Source organism: Carettochelys insculpta, chromosome 15, assembly GCF_033958435.1.
Source record: "Carettochelys insculpta isolate YL-2023 chromosome 15, ASM3395843v1, whole genome shotgun sequence".
Lineage (NCBI taxonomy): Eukaryota > Metazoa > Chordata > Testudines > Carettochelyidae > Carettochelys > Carettochelys insculpta.
The window spans coordinates 7,367,323-7,389,629 of record NC_134151.1 but is presented as its reverse complement, the minus strand read 5'-3'; the positions used below and the strand labels follow the sequence as shown (position 1 = coordinate 7,389,629).

At 41.4% G+C, this 22,307-nt stretch overlaps 1 protein-coding gene across 1 annotated transcript in view; it reads left to right on the top strand.

Annotated features, from left to right (window-relative positions):
* DOCK2 (dedicator of cytokinesis 2) overlaps positions 1 to 22,307 on the top strand; it is a 454,537-nt gene that overhangs the window by 80,247 nt on the left and 351,983 nt on the right. The window contains exon 23 of the mRNA XM_075010079.1: positions 10,595 to 10,703. Within this exon, the coding sequence (XP_074866180.1) occupies positions 10,595 to 10,703 (109 nt within the window). The remainder of the gene's footprint in view (positions 1 to 10,594; positions 10,704 to 22,307) is intronic.

The following is a 22,307-nucleotide window of genomic DNA, read 5'->3' as shown; positions in this document are numbered from 1 at the left end:
TCCAGTGTCCATGTGTTTTACTAAATCACTCTAACAACTCCTTGCAGTCAGGGTAGTGTTGCCCAATGGCCAGAGTCACTATTTTTGGCAGATGGAAGGTGGCCAAGGGAGGGAAACATGGGCCTTCCCTCTACACTTGGCCTGAATAGGGTCTAAGGTGCATGGTGGCCTTGGAAGGTTTACCTGCCACCACCTTGGTGGGGATCTGACTGTAATGTGCTCAGCCTTTAACTAGTTCTAACTGTTAGAGATGGAGACAGGGAACTCAGGAGAGGTTGAAGTAAATGGACCACTTGATTGCCAATACTCATGCTGCGCTAGAGCCCCAGTACAGCGTTCCAAGTGAGGAATGATTTGGTGCAAGTTACACTCTTAACTATCTTAGTATGTAAGTTCACATCTCTATCACTACTTCCATAGCATCCTTGTTTAGTAATGTTAATTCCTAGACAATGAATATTAATAGGCAGGTGATGCATATTGTTTTACTCACTTGTTTATTGTTTACAGAATTTTCAGTTATAGTTGCACTTTTCAACATTACAAACTTTCTGAATCAGCCTGTTACAGAACAGGGAGGACGTGACCCTGAAAGTACTGTTACAGAGCGAATGAGAACTGAACAAGAGTATTCAAAGTGATAGTGTTATCAAAGGATGTATTTGTCATGTTAGTTTTCAAGTTACAGTTACAAGCTACATGTTTATCTGTATGCCCAGGCCTCAAGCAAGGAGGAAAAACACTTCTATAAATCAGCAAGGACAAAGACCACCTTGGTCAGGATCTCCAACCCCATTGGATAGCTTTCTCAGACCCCTCTTAATACTTACATATCCCAACACTAACACCACATTCCTATTAATTTCCCTGGTTCCTTTCTACCTGAGTCTATGAAGTCTTTGGCATCCAGAGTTGGCAGTCTCTGCACCCACTGCAATGTCCCTTATCTCTGTGTCTGGCTATGGTCCTGTTTGACTGGTCTACAAGCCTTGGAATGCAAGTGGTCCACTTGCTGAAGATGGCAATGTACTTCTTTCTCCTCCAGTGGTCAGCCAGACTGAGCTTCTGTCAGGCTTGTTATGTTCTGGTTCCAACAGCAGCATACCCAGCAAAGCAGGAGGGGCATGGCCTCTTCTGCTAACAGAGAAGGGCTAATTCCTAGTACACCAGTGTGGGGCTAAATATACCTCATTGCACGGACCATTTTCTATAGCTTGTCTTCTACCAGCAAAAGTTGGTCCAATAAAAGATGTTACTTCACTCATCTTGTCCCTGTCATATCCTGGGAACAGCATGGCTCCAATACCGTTGCTAACAAAGCATCTTCTTCCTTGAATTATTAAAATTAAGCTCAAGGTATCCTTTAACATTGAACTGTGACACACAGAATACCGAGTAAACAAAGGAACCTAAGTCTTCTCTATTAACCAGTTAGCTTTTTCTTTCATTAAGATTTTATCTACAGGATCCCCTTTTCTTGGGTTGGTTTAAACCTCTCAGTCACATACAGCTTTGAGTGTTCAGAAGCTCCTTCTCTTAACAGCTCATGTTTCAGTGCTTCTCTTCTATCGTACTTCTCAGCTAGGCTAATATTTTTTGCATATTTCTCTGCCAATCAGTGTTTGCTTAGCTTTGATATCCCTTGATGTCCCTTGCAGTATCTAAAAGCTTTCTGTTTGCTTCTAACTTTGCAAAAGCCTTTGATTTAATATTGAAAAGAAGAGCGTATGACATTGTCAGTATATAAGCCAGGGTTCTGTGTCTTCTGATAGAAAAGGGCAGCATGTTTGAGATGCAATATTTATTGCGCTAGAACATACTATTTTTTGGCTTCTGTGGTGGTGTTTTGTTTCCTTCTAGGGTATGTTTCTCCACTTGAATTTTGACAGCTTGCTGCATATCACTAATGCAGTGAGTGCAACTAGTAGTTTGTACTGTGGTACTGCTAGAAACCATTCTGATAAAGTTGACTCTAGTGTTCTCTTGCATTTCTACTACAAGCTGAACCAATTACAAACCTAAAAACCAGTTATAATTAGGTGCAAGTGATCATGACTAGATAACATTTGTGTGCAGGCAGGATAAACTCCAAACCGATAATTTGTGTTGTGCTTTAAGCAGCTTGAGACAAGTAAGTTGGTAGAAATAATCTGAATAAAAAAAACTGTGTGAAATCAGGAATTCTTTACAGCTATTTTACTAGATGCCCAAAAGACCAGGATCCCACCAATGAGAGAGATCTACACTAGATTAAAAATAAACACAAAAACTTTACTTAGCGGGGAAATGAAAGCAGCTATCAAACAAACAAAATCTGAAATGGAATATAGGGTCAGTAATAAATATAAATCAGAAGCTAGGAATGGTAGAAAATTGATGAAGGAAGCTAAAGAACACAATGAGAACTCTAGGGCTAGTAGAATTAAGGATAATTAATGTACTTACTTTCTAACCTACTTAATCAGCAATATTTATCTATTACTAGAGGGATGTGCTAGCATGTCAGTAATACAGAAAAGGTACAAGTGCTCAATAAACATTTTAGTTTTGTATTGAGGTATAAAGGTAGATAAAGTACTTATGACATACGACACATACATTGAATTCAGTCAATGGAAAGCTGCCATTGCAAGCCCAGTGGTGACTTACCAGGTTATCCTGCAGAGCTGGAGACCCTGCACTTGAGGTAGGATATCTCTTCTCACCCATTTCCTGCCTGGTACAAAACGGCTGTGTCTACACTTGCATTTCTCTTTCGAAAAGGTATGCAAATGAGGGAAATCGAAAGAGCAGTATCTACACTGGTTTTCTTCTTTCAAAAGAAGCTCTTTTGAAATAAGAATATGCAAACGAGGTGCCAGATATGCAAATCTGCACCTCATTTGCATTTTTGATTTCCCTCATTTGCATGCCTCTTTAGAAAGAGGAATGCAATTGTAGACACAGCCAAAGAGTCCTAAATGGTGGTGGCTGGGGGGTTGTTCACCATAATCTGCATCCACTCCCAGGTTTATAATGTGTGGAAGATGAGGGCCTAATCAAAGGTACTGGACCTGGGAGCTGAGAGCAAGTGATTTGACCTGCAAAGCCTCCCATCCATGCCCGTGCCCCTTCCCCCACCAGCCACCTGCCCATTAAGGTCAGACATGTCTAAATTCTGACCTGACCTGCACAATCCCATCACCCCCAGAATGTAATGCTCTTTCAAGTACTGGGGAAAGGAGCTTACTCTAGTCAGTTGTCAGGGAAACTTCCTCTTCAAAATGTTCGTTATTACTGGGATCCCATGTGTTATCTTCTTGGCAATACCAGGGTATTGGAGTAGACTGTTCACATAACTTTCAGTTTTAACACTGTATCCAAGACTCCATCTTCTATTTTGTGTTTCTCTATAATTAGGATCACTACCAATTTTCAACAGGGACAATGCACTTGCGCTCAAAGGTGGTGGAACATGGGGTCCTAAAGATATTGCTGCATCCTCTGGCCTGAAGTGTTTTCCATTTTATAAAGGGTTTATGGTTTGGTTCAGTGGCTCTCTGCACCTCCATTATACAAATTGTTCCAACATCCTTATGCATGCTTTGTGTGTGGTACTCATCCACAGACAAGCAAGATTCAACATGAACTTTTCTGTGTGTGACTATAACTCTATTTGGAAGGACATCTGAAGCCTGGTCAAGTTGGTTCCAGGTTGCTGTCACTATTTGGAGACTGCACCTCTGTGCAGATTAGTATTCATAAATCCTGTATTCCAGAGTCCTGGATCTCATGCCTTTGAGTTGGCAGTTTTGTGCATTTATGCTGCAGTTTGCAGAACGACCTGACTTTTCCCTCTGGCAGCAAAACTGGTGAAGGAAGGAACTTGATGTCAGTCCAGTAATCACTGCCAACATCAGGACAAGAGGACAGTCTTTGTTATCATAATGACTTGGTGTGGCAGAACCTTCAGAAAGATGCAGAGTATGGTATTGGTGCCAAAATAAAGAACTCTTCCTCATAAAACAAACTAAATCTTCAGTTTACTGCTCTGGGGGGCCTCAAATAGCTGCTGCCCTGATATCTCCATACACCGCAGTATAGTGCTTTACATAGTCTGTGCAGTCTGCCCTGTGCTACTTTCTAGCTATCTGTTTTGGATTCTTTGCTACCAGTGTCAGTTCTGTTTGTAGGAGAATTCTACAGCCTTGCTTTTAGTTAAAGGCATAGTATTTTATTCACCCTGTCGTAAAATGACGTGAACTATTTTGCTTAACTGTTGAATAGTAACTGCAATAATTCACATGTCTAGCACCCAGGAGTCTTAAAATGCTTTTCAAAAGCTAAACTTGGCAACAAGCCTGTGGAGTAGGTGAGCGAAGGATGTTTTTGGATCACTTCACCTGTCACTGAATTGCAGCCCCTGGTGGGAAAGAGAGGAGCAGATGTGGTCTTCGCATTAATTTGTTATAAAACCTGAAAACATTCACTGTCACCATCTGAAACTGCAAAATGTTAGCTGGGCAGACAGCAACGGAAGAAATGCATCTAGCATCAGTACCAGGGTTTAAAATCCTTTATTCCTACTGAGAATGTCACTGGACCTTTAATAGCCGTTAGTGCTCAGTCTTGCATTCAGATCTGCATTAATCTTTCAGTTGTGACAAACCAGTGTTTGGGTTGCTTGAGTGCATCATTTACCAGTACTACTTCAGCATCAAATTATCTTTTAAAAACTAGCATTAGTGCAGGACGGAAACTGGTTTGCTGTCCTTTTTATATTGGCTTCCCAGTTGGTGCTGACTTATTTTCCCCCATTGGGATTTCATAGTAAGGAACAAAGGCTAAAATATTTTGTGTGTGTGTGTGTGTGTGTGTGTGTGTGTGTGAGAGAGAGAGAGAGAGAGAGAGATCTGCTTCACTCCATTCCCATCCTGCTTTGCCTCTCACAGTCCCACTGCACCCCTAGCCTGAAGCTGTCTCTCATGAGTGATGGGAGCCAGGGAATTGGGTGGAGGGGAAAATAACTTGGGGCAGCAGCAGGGGGTTGAACCCACTGCAGTCACTGTGGCTGTGGGAGCTGGAATGACCCAACAGCCTGCTCCACCCTGCTGCTCATCCCCCAGCCAGGTTATGCTACCTCACTGTGGTGGTGGGAAGGAGCTTCTTGGCTCTAGCCTGCTCCCCTGAGCTCTGCTTTGCTTAGGGGAGTGGAACATTCTGGGAGCGGGGCCAGGGCACTCCATTTTCTGCTGCCAGGGTGAAGTGTGGTGAGCTGGCTGAGGGATGAGCAGCACGTTGGAGCAGGGTGCTGTTATTCCACTTCCCACGACTTGGCACAGTGAGTGCAGGGAGGCCTGACCCCTTTGATGCTGCCTAGCTGCCAGGCCCCCAAAATCCCACAGGCCCCCCTGGGTCCCGCTGCTGTGGTTAACAGCCCTGTGGTCCATAGGACAGTTGAGGTGGCTGCCAGAGGGTCCCCCAGGATATCTGCCCCAACCAGGTCTGTGGATGAGACTGCTCTGACTGCCATTCCCCTTTGTAAAACCAGAGCATGCTGTGAGGTGTGGAGGGATGTGTCCTACCTGAACCAGCATTCACTTGGTGGTATTGGGATACTGACCAATACTCTTGACAATTCTGTGCTCTACTCTCAAGTTCTTTTAAATAAAAAATATTAACAGCTAAAGTTTGAGGTAATCTGTTGGGCTAGGTAACAACATTTATAATAAAATAGTGTCTCTCATTCTCTCTCACACACAGGAGCTAGGAGTCTGGTGGGTGTGACAGTCCCACCCCCACCCTCAGGCTTTAGATGGGCTCCACCGCTGGTGCACCTGGGTTCCCCGCTGTTGTCCTCAGACTCCTCACTGTTGGCCCCATGCCCAGGATCTCAGCTGCAGTCACCAGGGCTCCCTGCTTCTGCTTCTGTGCCCATCCCACCTGCAGTTGTGGGGGAACCAGGCCCACTGAGTGGGAGGGGGATTAAGGTGGGCATTTGCTCTGGCCCCTTTGAAGTACCACAGCATTGAAGCTCTGCCTCTGTGCATGACTGTGAAGGAGTGGGGGTAGGCCCCAGCACCATAGCCTGGGCACCACTGAGGGCTAAGTGCCCTAGGCCTCACTCCTACTCTTGGCCACACCCCTTCCAGGGGCAACGCTCTTCCCCGCTTGCCTGGGGATCACTGGGGGGACATGGATCTGGCGGGCTGCCTTTCAGCACCTCCAATATTGTGTGATCCCCAGTCACTTCTCACAGACATAAAACAGAATAGTTTAAGTTGCCAAGTGAAGCACTGAAAAGTTAGAAAATACGAGAAATAAGGTGCCCCATGCTAATCTCTGCCCCTAGAGGTCACAGCACTAGTAGATCAGCACTAGAGGGGACTGGGGCATTTTGCCTTTGGGTTTCACACTAGGGGAACAGGGGGACTCAGGTATTTTGGGCTCTGTTCTAGCTCCAGAAGAGGGGCGTCTGAGTTAGTGGGTACACAGTCTTCTTCCTCCCTCCCACCTTTTGCTTTGGCTTCTCAGTTTATCTGTCTTCATTTCTCCACCCTCCTTGATCCCTGTTCCCAGTCTCTTTCCCCCACGCCAGTTCCCAACTTCCTTCTATCGTTCTGCTAATCTCCCTGCCTGCCACTGGCTGTTAATGCTGCAGAGAGGTGTTCAAGGTTGCTAAATTGCCACTGCTTCCAGAAGACAACCAAGTAGTCCTGTAGCACTTTAAAGACTAACAAAATAATTTATTAGGTGATGAGCTTTCATGGGACAGACCCATTCGTTCAGATCTGGAAATTCTGATAAAAGTAAACTGACACAACACGAATTGAAGAGAAAGATAGGAAAAAATGAAAGGAAAACTGACAAATCAGCTACATAGGACAGAAGGCACTGGTGAAGGAAAGTGGGGTGGGGGGAGGAAAATTATTTATTGCAAGTGCCTATTAAGTTAAGTGACTTGCCTGAGGTCACTATGAATATCAAAGATGGGGAAATAGTGCTTGTAATTCAATTGATATCTGTGTTGAGATCAAGGTGTAAAGTATCAAGTTTGAGAGTGAACTCCAGTTCAAATGTCTCCCTTTGCAATCTGGTGGTAGTCTCTTGTTTTAGGATGTGGGTTTTCAGGTCTTGACTGCTATGAAATCTTGAATCCTAAAACAGAGACAAACCAGTTACATTTATCTTCATTTCAGTGTATTTGCTTCGGTGTAGTTTTAAGTTACCTATGAACTGAAATCCCATGTGAGCTAAAGGCATTCAATGTCATGGGTGCTAGTTTCTGATCAAAAACTCCATTACTGGTCAGTCTTACGTCAAACTGAAAAACTCAAGTCCCAAATATAAACATAAGCAACTGCCAAATTTAGGGCAATACATTGTCAGTAATTTTTCCAAAAGGCTCAAAAAAGTATTAGAATTTAACAAAGAATTATAAATTTTCTGTAATTAAGGATCATTTAGTACCTATTAACTTCCACTTACAGATCTAAAATAAATACTACTAGACTGTAGTTTCCATCTTCATTTTACTAGCAATAATCATATCATAGTCTTTCTTGCTAACACATGCAACAGATTTGGTGGATGAAACAGGAATAGGAATTAATTCCAAGCCCATTTTCATTTCAGAACTTTCTTTTTTTATCATGCGTGGAGGGGGTGAGGTACAAAGACTTCCTGAAAGACTCAGTTTTTGCAAACCATTTTCTATTTCAGAGAAGGCATTGCTCTGACCGGATCTATGTTCACATGGCAGATGATCATTTTGATTTCTGCCAGAAGAATTATCCTGAGACACTGGCAAAACAAATCTGTCTGATGTGCTATTAAAGGCAACTTGAATGCAGAATTTCACTTTTATAGTAGATGACACATCGGGTAACATGCCAACTTGTTCATCAAAGTATGGTTCCATGTTTGATTTGAGATCAGTATCCTAACTAGTCAGATTAAGTTTGACTTAATGCCATTTTGTTTCCCTACTACTTTTTCTTCTCCTCTCATGATCAACTTGCTCCTTTTTTGCAAGCAGAGTAGGAGCTGGCAACATCCACCAGCAAAGAAGCCTGACACTTTTGCCTTTTAAGAATTTTTCAGTTGCTTACAACTTTGGAAAACTAGCCATTTCATCTGAAATTGTCCATCCTGGTGTCCGCTTCATGCTGAATGCTTTAACAATTTTTAACCAAGACAGTTCAACCATTTCCAGCAAGGAGTGTAGCTTGAAAATACATTGTAGCCATATTACATTTTTCAGACCTTGTTGAGAAACTCTTTTTCACTCATGCTTTGAAAGAGGCACATGAAATTTGACAGATGGGTGAAATTCCGTGTAATGTGAGAGAGGTGAATTGCATATAAAACATAGGTAATCTACTAAGTATTAGGAAAAATTTAACTAGCTAAGGATCTTCACTTCCATGTAACATATGGTGTAGGGGAAGGGGAGATGGAGTAATTATCCATCAGGAAAGACTTTATGACTCAGTTTTAAAGCTTTCAGTTCATTTACGTTCAGGCTCTGATGGGATGTCTGTCTCTCTCCCCAGTAGAATGAATGTTATGGCCAGTATATGAGTTTTTTGTGTTTCTCACTCCGGTAATGAATTAGAATACCATGGGCCTTCTGCACTGAGTACTGAGGGCCTCTTATTGTCACACCAAGCTTTGGCACATAAGCAAAGAATATGCAATGACTTGACCATGCTTTTTGCTGTGGTAACACTACTTAAAGTTAATGGTCACAGAGGTCCACTTAAGACAGTTGTCTGAGCTGATCGGACCACTGAGCCAACCTACCTGCTCTCTGGGGTGCCCCACCCTCCTGTCTTGCTGAGCCAGAAGGTCTGGACTCCTGTAGCAAAGAGTTAGGGTTCCCACTCACCACAGAGCAATACGGACACTGAGATAGCTCAGTTCTGGGAAGGGTCAGTCACAAAGACTTGCCACAGAACCCAGGTACGCAGCCCCCAGTGGAATCAAACCCTCAGATAAATGCATCTTACTCTGCATAAAAGTTTTATACGGAGAAATTTCATGTGTTCTTCTCTCCCTTTGTCAATGAAAGAGAGATGCACCACTGTTGTTTCCACCCCACATTATTTCACTGGGCTTAATAATAAGCAAGTGATGTTATTAAGTATGAAACATTGAATTTAAGTGGTTGTAGAAGTACAGATCAAACTAAGTTAGTAAGTCAAAATAAAGCAATACATGCCTCCTAAGCTTAATACTCTAAGAAACTTGTTTCAGGCAATTCCTTCCCTTAACTGTAGTTTTAGTTATCTTTTTTCACAAGCTAGGTAGCCTACTGCCTTGGGTTCAGTACTTTCCCAGTCTACTCTTAGCTGTTTCCAGCACTAATCTTGGTGGTAAGCAACTAGAACCTCACCTATAATCTGCTTCCCTGCCTTTAAATAGATTTTGCCTGAGACAGGAATCTTTTATGTTCGTCTTAACCCTTTCAGACCTCAGTGGTAAAGTACTACATTCAAAGTTGGTTCCAGCGTCAGATGACCTGGCCACATGTCTTAGCAAGGCAAAACATAGTCCAGGCTTATAGGAAGAACAAGAATATTTATGGATCATTGTCTTGAGCATGTGACCACTACGTTCCTTAAGTGTGTCTTTGACTAGCACACCTAGATCAATAAACAGGTTTATACTTCATTTTCCTAACATCAAATATTGGAATGATACATGCACATTAGTCAAACATGCACATTCAGAGGGGATTACAAGATCCTCAGTGATAGTTACGTACCCCATTTTGCACGAAGCATAATCAGGTCGGGTATGCTACCATCAAAAAATCCTGTGCTGAAGCCTTTGTGGAATGAAGCTATCGTGCTTTTTTGATCCGAGAGAAATGTGACCGGGAAAAATAACTTCAAAAGAAAAGCACACTATATGCTTTCACACCTGCTTTCTAGCCAGTTGTGGTCTTCAAAATGTACAACAGAGTTCAACAAATAATGGGCTTAAATTCTGTTGAGTGGGCGCGGTTTAGTTACTTTCTTATTTGCTGATATATGTAAATCTTATAAGGTACCAAACTTTGACAAAAATCATTTATAAGTATAGGTTACTTATGGTGTTAAATATCATCCAGCTAGTTGAAAACCAACATGGTGAATCCATAGCACTTTGAAAAGATGCAGCTGTACTAGTTAACCAGTCTGATATAAATGCTTGAAAATTCACCCTGCACCCTGGTACAATTTTCTCTATTGAAGATAAATTGAAAGACAAAAACTATTTCAAAACCTTTTTTCATTTCAGTCACATTTGAAATCAAACTATAACTGTTTATTCCCAACCCTGCTTGCCAAGTGAGATTATTAATGCCTTCAGCACAAACTTCAGAAAGTTTTATTTCTTTAAGCCTTTTATAAGAAAGAATAAGCCTACTTCATTATGTTGTGTCAAGGTGAAAATATCTCCTCAGCACAAAGGGCATTGGGTACATACCAAGGGTGAAATATTTGTATGGGTAGTATTGCATCAACTTCTATGTAGTTTACTTTTCTAATAACATTGGATTGGGAGCTGTAGTGGGTATGGCAGTTTCTGCTGCTAAAGTTTATAATATGACTTTATCTTTTTACAGGTTGTATGAAGGAAAAGAGCAGACAGAATTTGAGGAATCTATGAGAAGACTCTTTGAATCAATCAACAACCTTATGAAAAGCCAGTATAAAACTACCATTTTGCTGCAGGTTGGTACTTCAAAAACAGCAATATGTCTTGTTGCTGACAGTTCAGTGGTGGTGATACTTAGACTATTTATATTTTACCCATTACATATTGCTCCTTTTTAACTGGCAAAGCACAGTTGGACAGGCTGTTTAATTACTTTGAAGCTCAAGGCTGACAAGTTTGAGGAAGGTACATACTTTGTATACTTTTAAAGAAGATACGTGGCTAAACAGTTTAAAACTGAGATGCTGGGATTTTCCAAGGAGCCATAGGAGATTACTGCCCCCCTCCCCAAATGTGCCGGAATTTCAATGGGAATACAATAGCTAACACTTAAGAAAATGCAAGTCAGAGATCCTTAAGGTGTGAACTCTAATATGTTAATTAAACAATCTGTCTCAACTCCTAGTTAACTCAGAGGCTCTTATTTAGCTCAGAAAAGGGAGAGAGGGTGGTGGGGGGCGGAAAGAGGGGTTGGGGGAGAGAGAGAGAGAGAGAGAGAGAGAGAGAGAGAACTCTAACTCAGAAAGATTGTACCATCCACTAATGGCCCTTAGCCTAACAGGCAGCAGGGACAACAGCCTGAGGGGGCGGGGGGAGTGGGAGGGAGCCAGCTCCCTGCCCTAGGAGGGAAGCTTGCCAAGGGCAGAAGGGGTAGGGTTGGAGTGTAAAGCAGTCAGCTCTGGGCCATAACAAAATGCCCCCTCAAAGCCATGTGAGGAGTATCAGCCCGGAGCTGCTACAGTTTTTCTTTTCCCTCCTGTGTCGGCAGGCTTGCCAATAGGATGCTACCTTACCTACCTTGTATATCACAATTAAAAATAGACACTTTGGTGTCTGAAGTTTTCCAAGGAGTTATTTAGACAGCAGAAACTATTGATAATACTTAGAAGGTTTTACGCTTCTGCAAATGTCAGTGAATCTGTCCTCCACAGAGACTCACATTTAGGAATAAACCCAAAATATTTTCAAGAAAATTAGGGATAGAGGGGTTCGCTTAGATACATCCTTCTCAGTATAAATTAATATGCCACAATAGAAACAAAAATCTGAAGTTTAAGAGTGAATATATATGAGAGGATACAGTTTGTTTTCAGGCAGAATGGTAACACAAACTCTTTAATGCTTCATTCTTCTTACTGTTGGATTTGAGTTTTGTTTTGCTTAGTTCATTGCTTTTTGATTTAAAATGCAGTGGAAATGGAAGGCTAAGCAGAGAGACTTTGCTATATTGTATTCATTTCAGTGTCTTTTTGGAGTTGCATTTCCCTTGATGCTTTGTATGCAAGGATGTATGGAGCTAAAAGGAGCTGAAAACATAAACCCATTTTTACCTGAATAATAACAGGATGCATTTTGGGTTATAAAATGACTTTGCAGCAAAGCAGTATCCAGAAGTTTTCCAAGTAATTGCACTTCAGCACTAGGTAGCGTAATGGGCTGTCCTCTACAATGCTTATAACACATGGCTAATGTTGGAACATTTTAGTACCTTTATTGTGTAGCAGGCACATAGTTAAATGTCAAGGTCTCCTGCTTTTAGGTTGAGTGTTCAAATTTTTTAAGATTAAGATCCCTGAGATAATGTAATTACATACTTGGGAGGCATTCATATTGTGCAGGGGCTGGTGCATGTAAGTACCTAAGCCCGTTGCTTAATCAGTGAACATTCTCACTATATATGCACAAAAACAAGAAGTCCTGTGGCACCTTAAGCTTACGCTCCAAAATATCTGTTAGTCCCTAAGGTGCCACGGGACTTCTTGTTGTTTTTGAAGATACAGACTAACATGGCTGCCTCTCTGATACTATATATGCAGTATTTCTCATGAGGTGAATGGAAGGAAATCTTCAACAAAGGGTGTACTCCTAAGTGAATCTTAATCCTTCCCTTCTTACTTTGAGATATTAATAGCTGTATCCAATGAAGTTGTATCCAATAATCCAGTTAATAACTGTATCCAATGAAGTTCTAACAGACATGAACCATTTTTGCTGCCCGAGAATGTTTTGGTTAGTTTTAGTTAAAACTGTTCTTTAACAACTTATGTGCATTTCACTAGCCATGGGAAACTTGTCTAGTTAGTAATGTGTGTCATCCTTGAGATCGACAGGATATCCTTTGTTCTGTGTGGACAGTTGATATAGAGAGGGCAAAAGGGGTCACTATTGCACATTAGGTTAATGTTGGGTTATGTGGGATGGGAATAAATGTTGGGACAGAATTTGGTTCATTGGCTTTGCAGCTGACTAAGTTACCCATTTAAAATTTGTCATATGGCAACAGCCATTTAAAAGAGGTACATGGCATCAGTCAGGTTGCCATACATATTTATGAATACATCGCTCATGTTTAGAATGATGATTTCCATATACTTCACTGGAGCTTTAAAATTGCACCTGTCTCGCAGAAGAGTTGCTGTCATGCCAGGTTGCATACCATGGAGTATATAAAAGCATATTTAAAGCTACTTTCCTCTAGGGCAAGAGGATCTTTAAGGCTGTGCAGGTGTCTATATGCTACAATAATTAGGTAGTAATATGGCAATCAGATGGAATGCCTCTCTGTACTGTTCTTATATTTTTGTCTTTTCTAAAGATTTACATCAAGTATGAAAAAGACATTTTGTGGTAATGACACAATTTCACAAAAACATGCCTTTTGTTATTTTTAATTATCTTCAACTATCATATGATTCAGAATAAAAAAAATGCTTCTGTTTCAAGTCCAGACAGCACATGGCAGATCTGGCTAGGCAGAGCCCCTGATTTTATCAGCAAATCATCATTTCAGCACAAAACTGATCACTCATGCACAGATTATTGTACAAGGTAGAGCTGTCTGGAAGGTAGACCTGCCTTTTACATGCTCAAATTCAATAAATAATGATCAATGAATGAATATTTAAAGAACTCAGTGGGAGAGGTTGCAACCTCAAGGAAGAGAAATGCCTTTTCACTCAGATTTCTGCAGCAAGAAATAAAGTACCAACTATATTAGAAAAGCTAGACTCTAACATGGAAATCCACAGCAAATGCATACGTGTACTGACTCAAAATTAGATTGCCTAACCATTTGAAAGGTAAAAGTGGAATATAGATAGAGGGTGTGGGAATACTACTTTAATTTCAGTGATCAAGGTTGTTAATTTCTGCTTATGCTTTCCGTACTCATGAGAGTGATGGAAATGTCAGATTTAGCACTGAAAAATAAAATATTTATGCAAAGATTTCTTGAGAGTATGGTGGAAAAGAATCATTGGCCTTTAAGATCACTCTGGTTGTTGGATCAGCTCCAAGAGGAACATTGCTCAGGAATCCTTGTGACTTCTGACTTGCAAACTCCACCTGTGAAGTAGCAAAAAAGGAAACTACTTCCCGGAGCAGTAAAACCGGCTGTTCATACTGGGACCATTCCAACGAAGGCAGAGTATCAACTAGGTTGCAGAGGAGTAGATAATGGAACAAAAACTACAAGTACATGCTGCCATGGTAGCCAAATCCCAGAAAACAACATTGCCAAGAGAGGGACGTTTTTCTCCAAGGGATCTGGTGTCCACAAAAGATAGGCAGCACTGCTCAGAAATTATCCGAAGCCAGTTCCTGCAAGAATCCGTATTATCTCAATGCTTGAAAAGAGCTTATATGGCCTGGTGTACAAAACTCAAGGCCTTTTTTCTCAAAATCACATGGCTGCAAGTGCTTCTAAATTGGTGTAGACTTGTGAGTCGTGCCAGTCACCAGAATGGAGAATGTGTATTTCTCTGTCTAGATAGAGGAGACTTGTAGCTCTTCTTGTGAAAACTTGTCATCTTTCAGTGGGCAGTAACAGAGAGAAGTATCTGTTTAGAGTGATTGTAAAATTATGGTCCAAAATGCAGGCACGATCATACTCTCACTTCCATTATTAAGAAGCTACTTCAGGAAGGAGTGCAAGTAAAAACAAATCAGATTTATTTATTCCTCTACAGACACAATAGATTTATATGTAGAGAGACAGGAAGGTTAAGGTATTGGAACAGGCTTTGAAAGAACCATGATAAAACCTTTGGACATGCCAGTTTTAGGACATACGTATTTTGCTAAACTATCACTTCTATCCCACAGGGCATCCAGTTGTATGTTGTTAGATAGCCACAAAAGTCCACAAGTTCTTGAAATAAGGATTATGACATCACACTAGAGGATGAGTGCAGTAACTGACTAAAAATACGTGTAAAAATCTTTTGCAGTAATTATCATGGATATATAAAATTGCATACCACCAATTTCTGATGTCCAGCCTGACTTGGGGGGAATGTTTTAGATGTTGGTGCGTGCAACAGTCAGTCATCAAAGGCTCAAGATACGTACTCCAGTCAATCTTATCTAGCATCATCCAAAGCAATGTTTGAGTCTTTCCTACCGTGTTCAATAAACTTTTTATTTAGAAATTTCAAGGATTCACATATCTGTGATAACACTTTGCCAAAAAGAAACCAAGGACTTAATTAAGTGAGCTGGAATTTCCTTGTGTATCTTTAAATATTCACATAATACATACCATCCTCAGAGTTCATCTGGATTTTAATACTTCTGAGAAAAGATGGTTGTCTATGTGATCCTTCATGTGCCATGCAAAACGTGGAATGGTCAGTGCCCATAATGGCCTTTACTCCACACTGTCACCTGTGGCTGTTAAATCTGTTGTAGTGTAGAATATCCTTTCCCTCACCTTCCCCCCCGCCCCCGCCGCAAAAAAAAGTCACCAGTGAACAGAATAAACTTAATTTAAAGAAAAAGATACTTCTGATGTATGAAAAAAAACCCCGACTTTTAAACAGCAATTTTTTTGTCTAGTCAGCTATTGCATGAGCCACAGAAGATGGCAAAATAATATACTGGAGTATAAGCTTTTGTGGGCAAAGACACGCTTCATTACATGCATCTGATGAAGCAGGTTTTTGCCTATGAAAGCTTATGATCCAAAATACTTGTTAATCTATAAGGTGCCACAGAACTTCTTATTGTCTCTCAACCTAAAGAGCCTTCAGTAACATACAAGATGATGGCTCTCACTACAATATCCTGAAGAAGTGGGTCTGTCCCACGAAAGCTCACCTAATAAATTATTTTGCTCTTCTTTAAAGTGCTACTTGACTGCTTTTTGTTTTGATACAATATCCTGGTTTCTTTGCTGAAGTAAGCTTTTCCTACATTGTGAAAGTCAGCATGTAGGCTGGACTTGACCCATCTTTGGAATCTGGGGCACCACTGCCTCAGATACTTAGCATATTTAACTACAATGTTTGGAAGGAGGCAGACTTGCAGATGACTAAGATTGTGCATAGTGAAGGTACAGCTGAGGTTTCAGTTTTAGGGAGACAACACATTTCTGCCTCTCTCTTATGCATGGTCCACATGAGGCAGGTAAGTTGATTGCTGAATCAACTTATCTGCAATTGACTTACCTGGCTGTCCTCACTGAGGAAGGTCCCACCCCCACCTCCGACGCTGACCTCCTCATGACCCTTTGCCAACTTCTGACAGTTCAATTCCTCATGTCTCCACCAGGCACATGAAATCAAATCCTGAGCAGGTCAGTCTTCAGGGTAATGTAGATATGGCCTTAATGGATAATTTAGAAACTGCAAAAATGGTGTTTGTTTCACTTGTCACAGTTCTAGTTTCCCAAAGCATATTGAAACTCAAAATCTGTGATCAAGACCCCAATAATATTACAATATTGAATTCTCTGTACCTCCATGTCTATTTCCTCTGTGTATTCTTCTTCTGTCAGTTTCATTGTCTCCGTTGTGCCATGTTATCCTACTAAATGCTTGTGCATGAAATCTGGACTCATGGAGATAGATTTCTTTTGTCAGATATACGGTAATGATCCTAACAATGCTAGGAGCGCTCTTGTTTGCGTTTGGGAGTATACTGCTGTCAAACTTCCTTTCTATTTGTTACCCAGGCACAAAAAGTGACTTTCTGGAGGTAGATTTCTGCCTTTCTGACAAGTAGTAAATGTTGAATGGTTTGTCCAGGTTTCTTGGAGCTGGTTTATTGCTATCCACCTTGTACTGTGTGCATGTTTCCCTTCCCTATTTATCTCCATCTCACTCCTTAAAATAAAGGACATTCTTCCATTCCCCAAAGCTGTGGATTCCTCCTTCAGCCGGCAGATACCATGTGACCTGCACAAGCCTCAAGGGACCTATAGAAAACAAGAGACAGCTAAGTGGGTGCCCTGTTTCTTTGCTGCTGCTGAGCCTTGCCTGCTACAGCTGGCTTCCAGACGTTCTAGTTCCTACAGCACGTGGGAGCCAGGTGCCGCATTGGAATGTCACTTGCTGCAGGCTTCACACCTGGGGAGCTGCCGGCCCTAGTGGAAGGAGAGGTTTCCCTGGGCTTGAGGGAGTGGAAAGGAACACACCATGTCAGGATACAGAGTGGAGCACTGGAGTCTAGCAATTTAAAGCAGTCCTGAAGCAGTTTGATTCTTTGTGCGAATAAGGATGGAAAATTGCTGACGGTGATGCCTGAGTTGTGACATGCGGTGGATTATGCCATGGTAATTTTGTTAAACTTACCTTGACAACAAATAAAATCAGCCTAATGAACAGGGCCCCAGTGACTCTTTAAAATGGTCTTTTACTCTTCTGGGTACTTAAGTTTCATCGATATGTATAAAGAATTGTTGGAGATAAGGGTTCCGATGAAGCTTGGCCTTTTTAGGGAATAAAGACTGTAAAATGAACTTACTGGTAAATGGGAGGAGTATGGCATAAATTTCTCTGATATTAAAAAGTTTTTCTAGCCAGCAGAAAAAATAACTTCCTAGTTTTAAAGGGACCCAATCATTCTCTCCTACCTAGCAGAAGAGGAAAAAGAGGACTTGAGGACTCAGTTTTGTATGTACAGGTTGTACCTTTCTAGTCTGGCACCCTCGGACCTGTCCAGTGTCAGAGCAGAGAATTGGCTAAACCACAGGAGGTCAATATTTTCTTGTAGCATTACCAACACTTCCACTGCTTACTGGGGTCATAGAAGACATGATAGGTAAATAACAGCACAGAACACTGAGAGCTAGGACTGGTGTCTGGAAACAAACTTTATGGGACCACGGGAAACTTTGCCATACCCATGATAATAGGTCATCCAGCTAATTAAAATCATGCCAGACCATGAACGGTGCTGGAAAATTGAGGTTCAACCTTTAGCACCTAATTTAAAGTCACACTAGTCCCAGTGGGAAGTTTCAAGTCAGGCAGTGGGGACAACAGCCACTGTGGACCCCAGGGCAAGGTGGGCCTGGCTGCATGCCCCAGAAGGGGTGGGGCCTAAGACAGTCAGTGGTGCTGCTCACCACCAAGACAAACAGCAGGGCAGCACTGCCAGCACTTCAAAGGGGCTCAGACCTCTGGCCTCTATAACTGCCAAAGTAGCAGCAGTGAAGGCGGGAGCTCCAGCTCCATCCGCAATACCAACCCCCACTTAACACTCTCCTTCCTCCCCCATCAGCAGGTCTGCAATCAGTTGCTCACTGACACATGCTATTTGGTCTTCTGTATTTAGGAACATTGACTGCGACATGCTCCCCACTTCGAATTGTGCAGATGATGAAAGGAGTAACTTAGAAGAGTTAGATTCCGATATCTGCAGGAGGGCAGAGCTGCACACCCTGTACATTGAGTAGATATTGGCTAGTATTTTAAATCATTAGTGACCCTTTTAGTGGCCTCACTGTCTTCTGTGTTTCAGTAAACCCCCAATCCCTGCAATAGTAGCTCTGCAGATATGTAAGTAGGTGTTACGCATTATATGCGTACTTGGACCAAATGGTTGCTTTTTACATTGTTTTGTAAAGAGTAAAATGGATGACAGCCTGCTAGGAGGAGCTAGCTGAAGCCCTGTTCTTGCATTACATTTGTTCATGGCTGTTTTTGTGTTGATAGACTTGACCTGCTTCTGGTGTGTTTCTCCTGAGTCAAATTGTTTTATTTTGTATGGTGGGCGTGGCCCAAAGAGTGAATGGTGTCGACATAACCCAGTTATTTGCTAACATTTTAAACCAGGTTTGGTATAGAGAGATATCAGCCTGCTTATACCAAGGTAAACACTCATTAAATACTTGTAAACCTTTAAGTAAAGACACAGAAAAAAAGGGCAGAAAGAAATGTAATGTGGCCTTTTATTTAAAGCAAATTTAGTGATGTATTACACCACAATGGCTTCTGCTCTGGGACTACAATTTGAAGGTCAACACAGTGAATGTTATGTCTGTTACTTGTGTGAGATTTAGAGCCTGTAGGAATATAGAAAGACCAAGAATAGTGACCAGAAATAGATTGACAAGCACAATGTCTAATCTGTTTTATGAGTCTAGTAAAAGTTGCAATTAAAGGTAGGATGGCTCAAGCATATAGAAACCATAGACCTATACATGAGTTACGAATATAATCCATACTCTAACCCTGAATGATATTCTTAGGGTCTGATAGCTGCCTTGTCAATTGATCAGCAGCAGAAGGAGGGTCCTTGCTGGAGTTTTGCAAAGGGGACTCATTTACCCAACCGCGGAACCATCCTTTAACTTAGGACTCTGATTCCATCTAACATTCTGTGCACGGGTCTGAAGGTATCCGCCCTCTTCTGCTTTATTTGTATTGGTCCTCAATCTTATGGGGCACCCCATTTTTCATAGGTGGTTTGTAAATACTTTTACACTCATTGGCAGTTGAGGCATGTGTTAGCAAAAGTGTGCCTTGCTGATATTTTGTGACCTAATTTAATCTTGCAGCTAATTGGGCCAAGATTAGGAGCAAGAAGAGTATGCCTCAGAATTAGGATAAAGAAGATCCAGGGAGCCTAACAGACTGTGGAGGTGTAATCAATGGTGGTGAAGTTTGCTCTAAGTTTATCTCCCAAAGTCTTTCTTTAGGAACCCTAAAAGAAGGGTTGGGGCTATTCCACTCCCATTATTTTGTCCACTACTTAGGACTGATTTCTGACACACTGGTTTTGATTGAATTCTTTCTGGTTCTACACCTCTTGTTTACCAGACATAGCCTTAACATAGGTTGAAATGGTCCAAACAAAAAGATCTTGTGACATAGACATTCTCACATTTGCTCCTTTGCTCATCAGTATTTGCTGTTGTACGTTACTGTGACATTTTCTGAACCAAAACCAGCAAGAAGTCCTGTGGAACCTTACAGATGAACACATATTTTGGAGCATAAGCTTTTGTGGGCAAATATCTGAGGAAGTAGGTCTTTGCCCATGCAAGCTTATACTCCAAAATATCTGTTAGTCAAAAAAGATGCTGCAAGACTTCTTGCTGTTTTTGAAGATGTAGACCAACTCAGCTACCTCTCTGATGATTTTCTGACCCTAAATTTATTTCTACAGTTGACCTCCCAGTTAGGGTTAATTTGTAAGCCCAATTATCACAGCTGTCAGCCACCATTTTATAGCCATGGTAGGGTGTGTGTGCCCGTCTCCTAGCATCACTATCAGGAAGACCCTTTACATGGGATTGGGGGTAGCTCAGTGGTTTAAGCATTGGCCTACTAAACCCAGAGTTGAGAGTTCAGTCCTTGAGGGGGTTATCTATGGCTCTTGGGCAAATAGACTTACCCCACACAGAATGAGAATAGGTTCAGCTGCAAGGGCAGGGGACTGGACTCTATGGCCTCTTGAGGTCCCTTCCAGCTCTATGAGAGAGGTATATCTCCACACTGCCTGTTTGGAGAATGAGGCTCCTTTTACCCTGATGAGTCTTGTGTGCTGGGATGAGTGCAGCAAGTTGGTACAGCCGTAAGTGGAAGATTGTAGTGGCTTGAAGTACAGCACTGTCTTAGCAGTGGAAGAAGAATTTTCTGCTGAATCCATACAATACTTACTCTTTCAGATGGATTTTAAAAAGAAAGTTGGCCATAAGAGTAAAGTAGCAGCACAAATATAAATGAAATGTTTGTCCTTTTGACATTTAAATGCTTACATATAAACTCAAAGGAATTGCTGTTCTTAGCTCCTGCAACTAAAATTTTACCAATCAAGTGCATGTTGAATCTTGCCATACTCTGAACTGTTAGAAGAGTGGTGCTGGGTCTTGTACTTGAGTGGCAATATCTTTGCAAAATTGGATAAGTATTTGACATATATATTGGCTTTGAAACACAGTGATACTGGTAGATATCCAGGGAAGATTAGTCTGCCACAGAATCCTAACAAACTGTGACTGCTTGTCAGATGACAAGCACAAAGAAACTTCAAAAGCCCCTGTGCTTTCTGCCATTTCTTCTTTGGTCTTTGTAGTGGCTGGAATTGAACATATATGACACCACATTTCTTTTAATGATCATAATTTTCCTCTTCCTTTTAGTCCTCGATGGCCTTGCCTATATGGGTTTTTTTCCTACAGTGAAAATATTCCAGGGTTGCTTTCCCTCTTACATTGTGTCTCATGGTGAAACTATCTTAACTGTCTCTCTGCATCATTCTTATACATAAATTTGTTGTGAAAAAGCTGAAATATTGATGCTGTAGTGGGAATTGTGTATATTTAACATGCTCAACTCATAAATTTGCAGTGTCCATGACAGTGTCCACAGTCTGATTCTGTGTGGAATAGTTAGAATGGCTTTTCCGCTCAGTTTGAAGTTTGATGAGAGAAGTCAGACAAATGAAAATTCTAATAGCTGATACCAGTAGGTGCTTTATCATGATTTGTTGATTGCAGGCTTTTTGTTTAGTGTGAGTAAGTTTAATATGGCTTCTCATCTGAATAAAAAGCTATAGCCCAATAGCCTCTGAACAGTGGTCTAAAATTACTAATGATGATTTCTCACCCAATATCAGCTGTGGGATGCTCTTCAGAAAGATTTTGTCTCCCTTATTTTTAGGCATTAAGGGACTGAAGTGAGTGTGGCCACTTGATATGTTAAAACCATGGAAGCTCAGGGAATTCTAGCTGGAGTTAATGCTGACAGTTTCAGCATTATTCTTTGCTCTATGCCTTGGAGTTGTATTGGAGTCCAAATATAGGCAGTCAGCTACTGGCACAATTACTTACCAGCTGCACTGTGTGGGAAAGGGAAACCTGAAGGACAGGGCAGATGGACAAATCTTTTGTGCAAATGTTGCTAAATTCATACCTTTTCCCTGTGGATTAATGGCTATCTGTAGCTAGTGGCCTGTATAATCTCCCCGTCTCCCCACATCTGTAAACCTCTGCAGCCTCTATCTGAGTACAGAATGATGAGGCAACTCGATGGGGAATTGGCTCATGCAATATTACCCAAGTGCACTCCTGCTGGAGAGAATAATTTTATTTCAGAGCACTTAACTAAAATTAGAGTTCAAATTATATCTCTCCTGAGTCGTCTTCATGTGGGAGGTTGTCAGTGTTGGACAGCTTGTTGAAGAATGACCTTGGAAGCCCAATGCTGCATCAGCTAAAAAAAACCCTGAGTTTTACTTCAGACCTCAAGGAATGACTAATCGGAACGATGTAACATGACAGAAAACTTACTGGCACCCCATGTTAGACGTTGTAATTCATGTGCCGTCTTGTACCCATAATGACCTATCTGAACACCTTCACTGAGCTATCAAATGTTTGGTTTGAATATAAA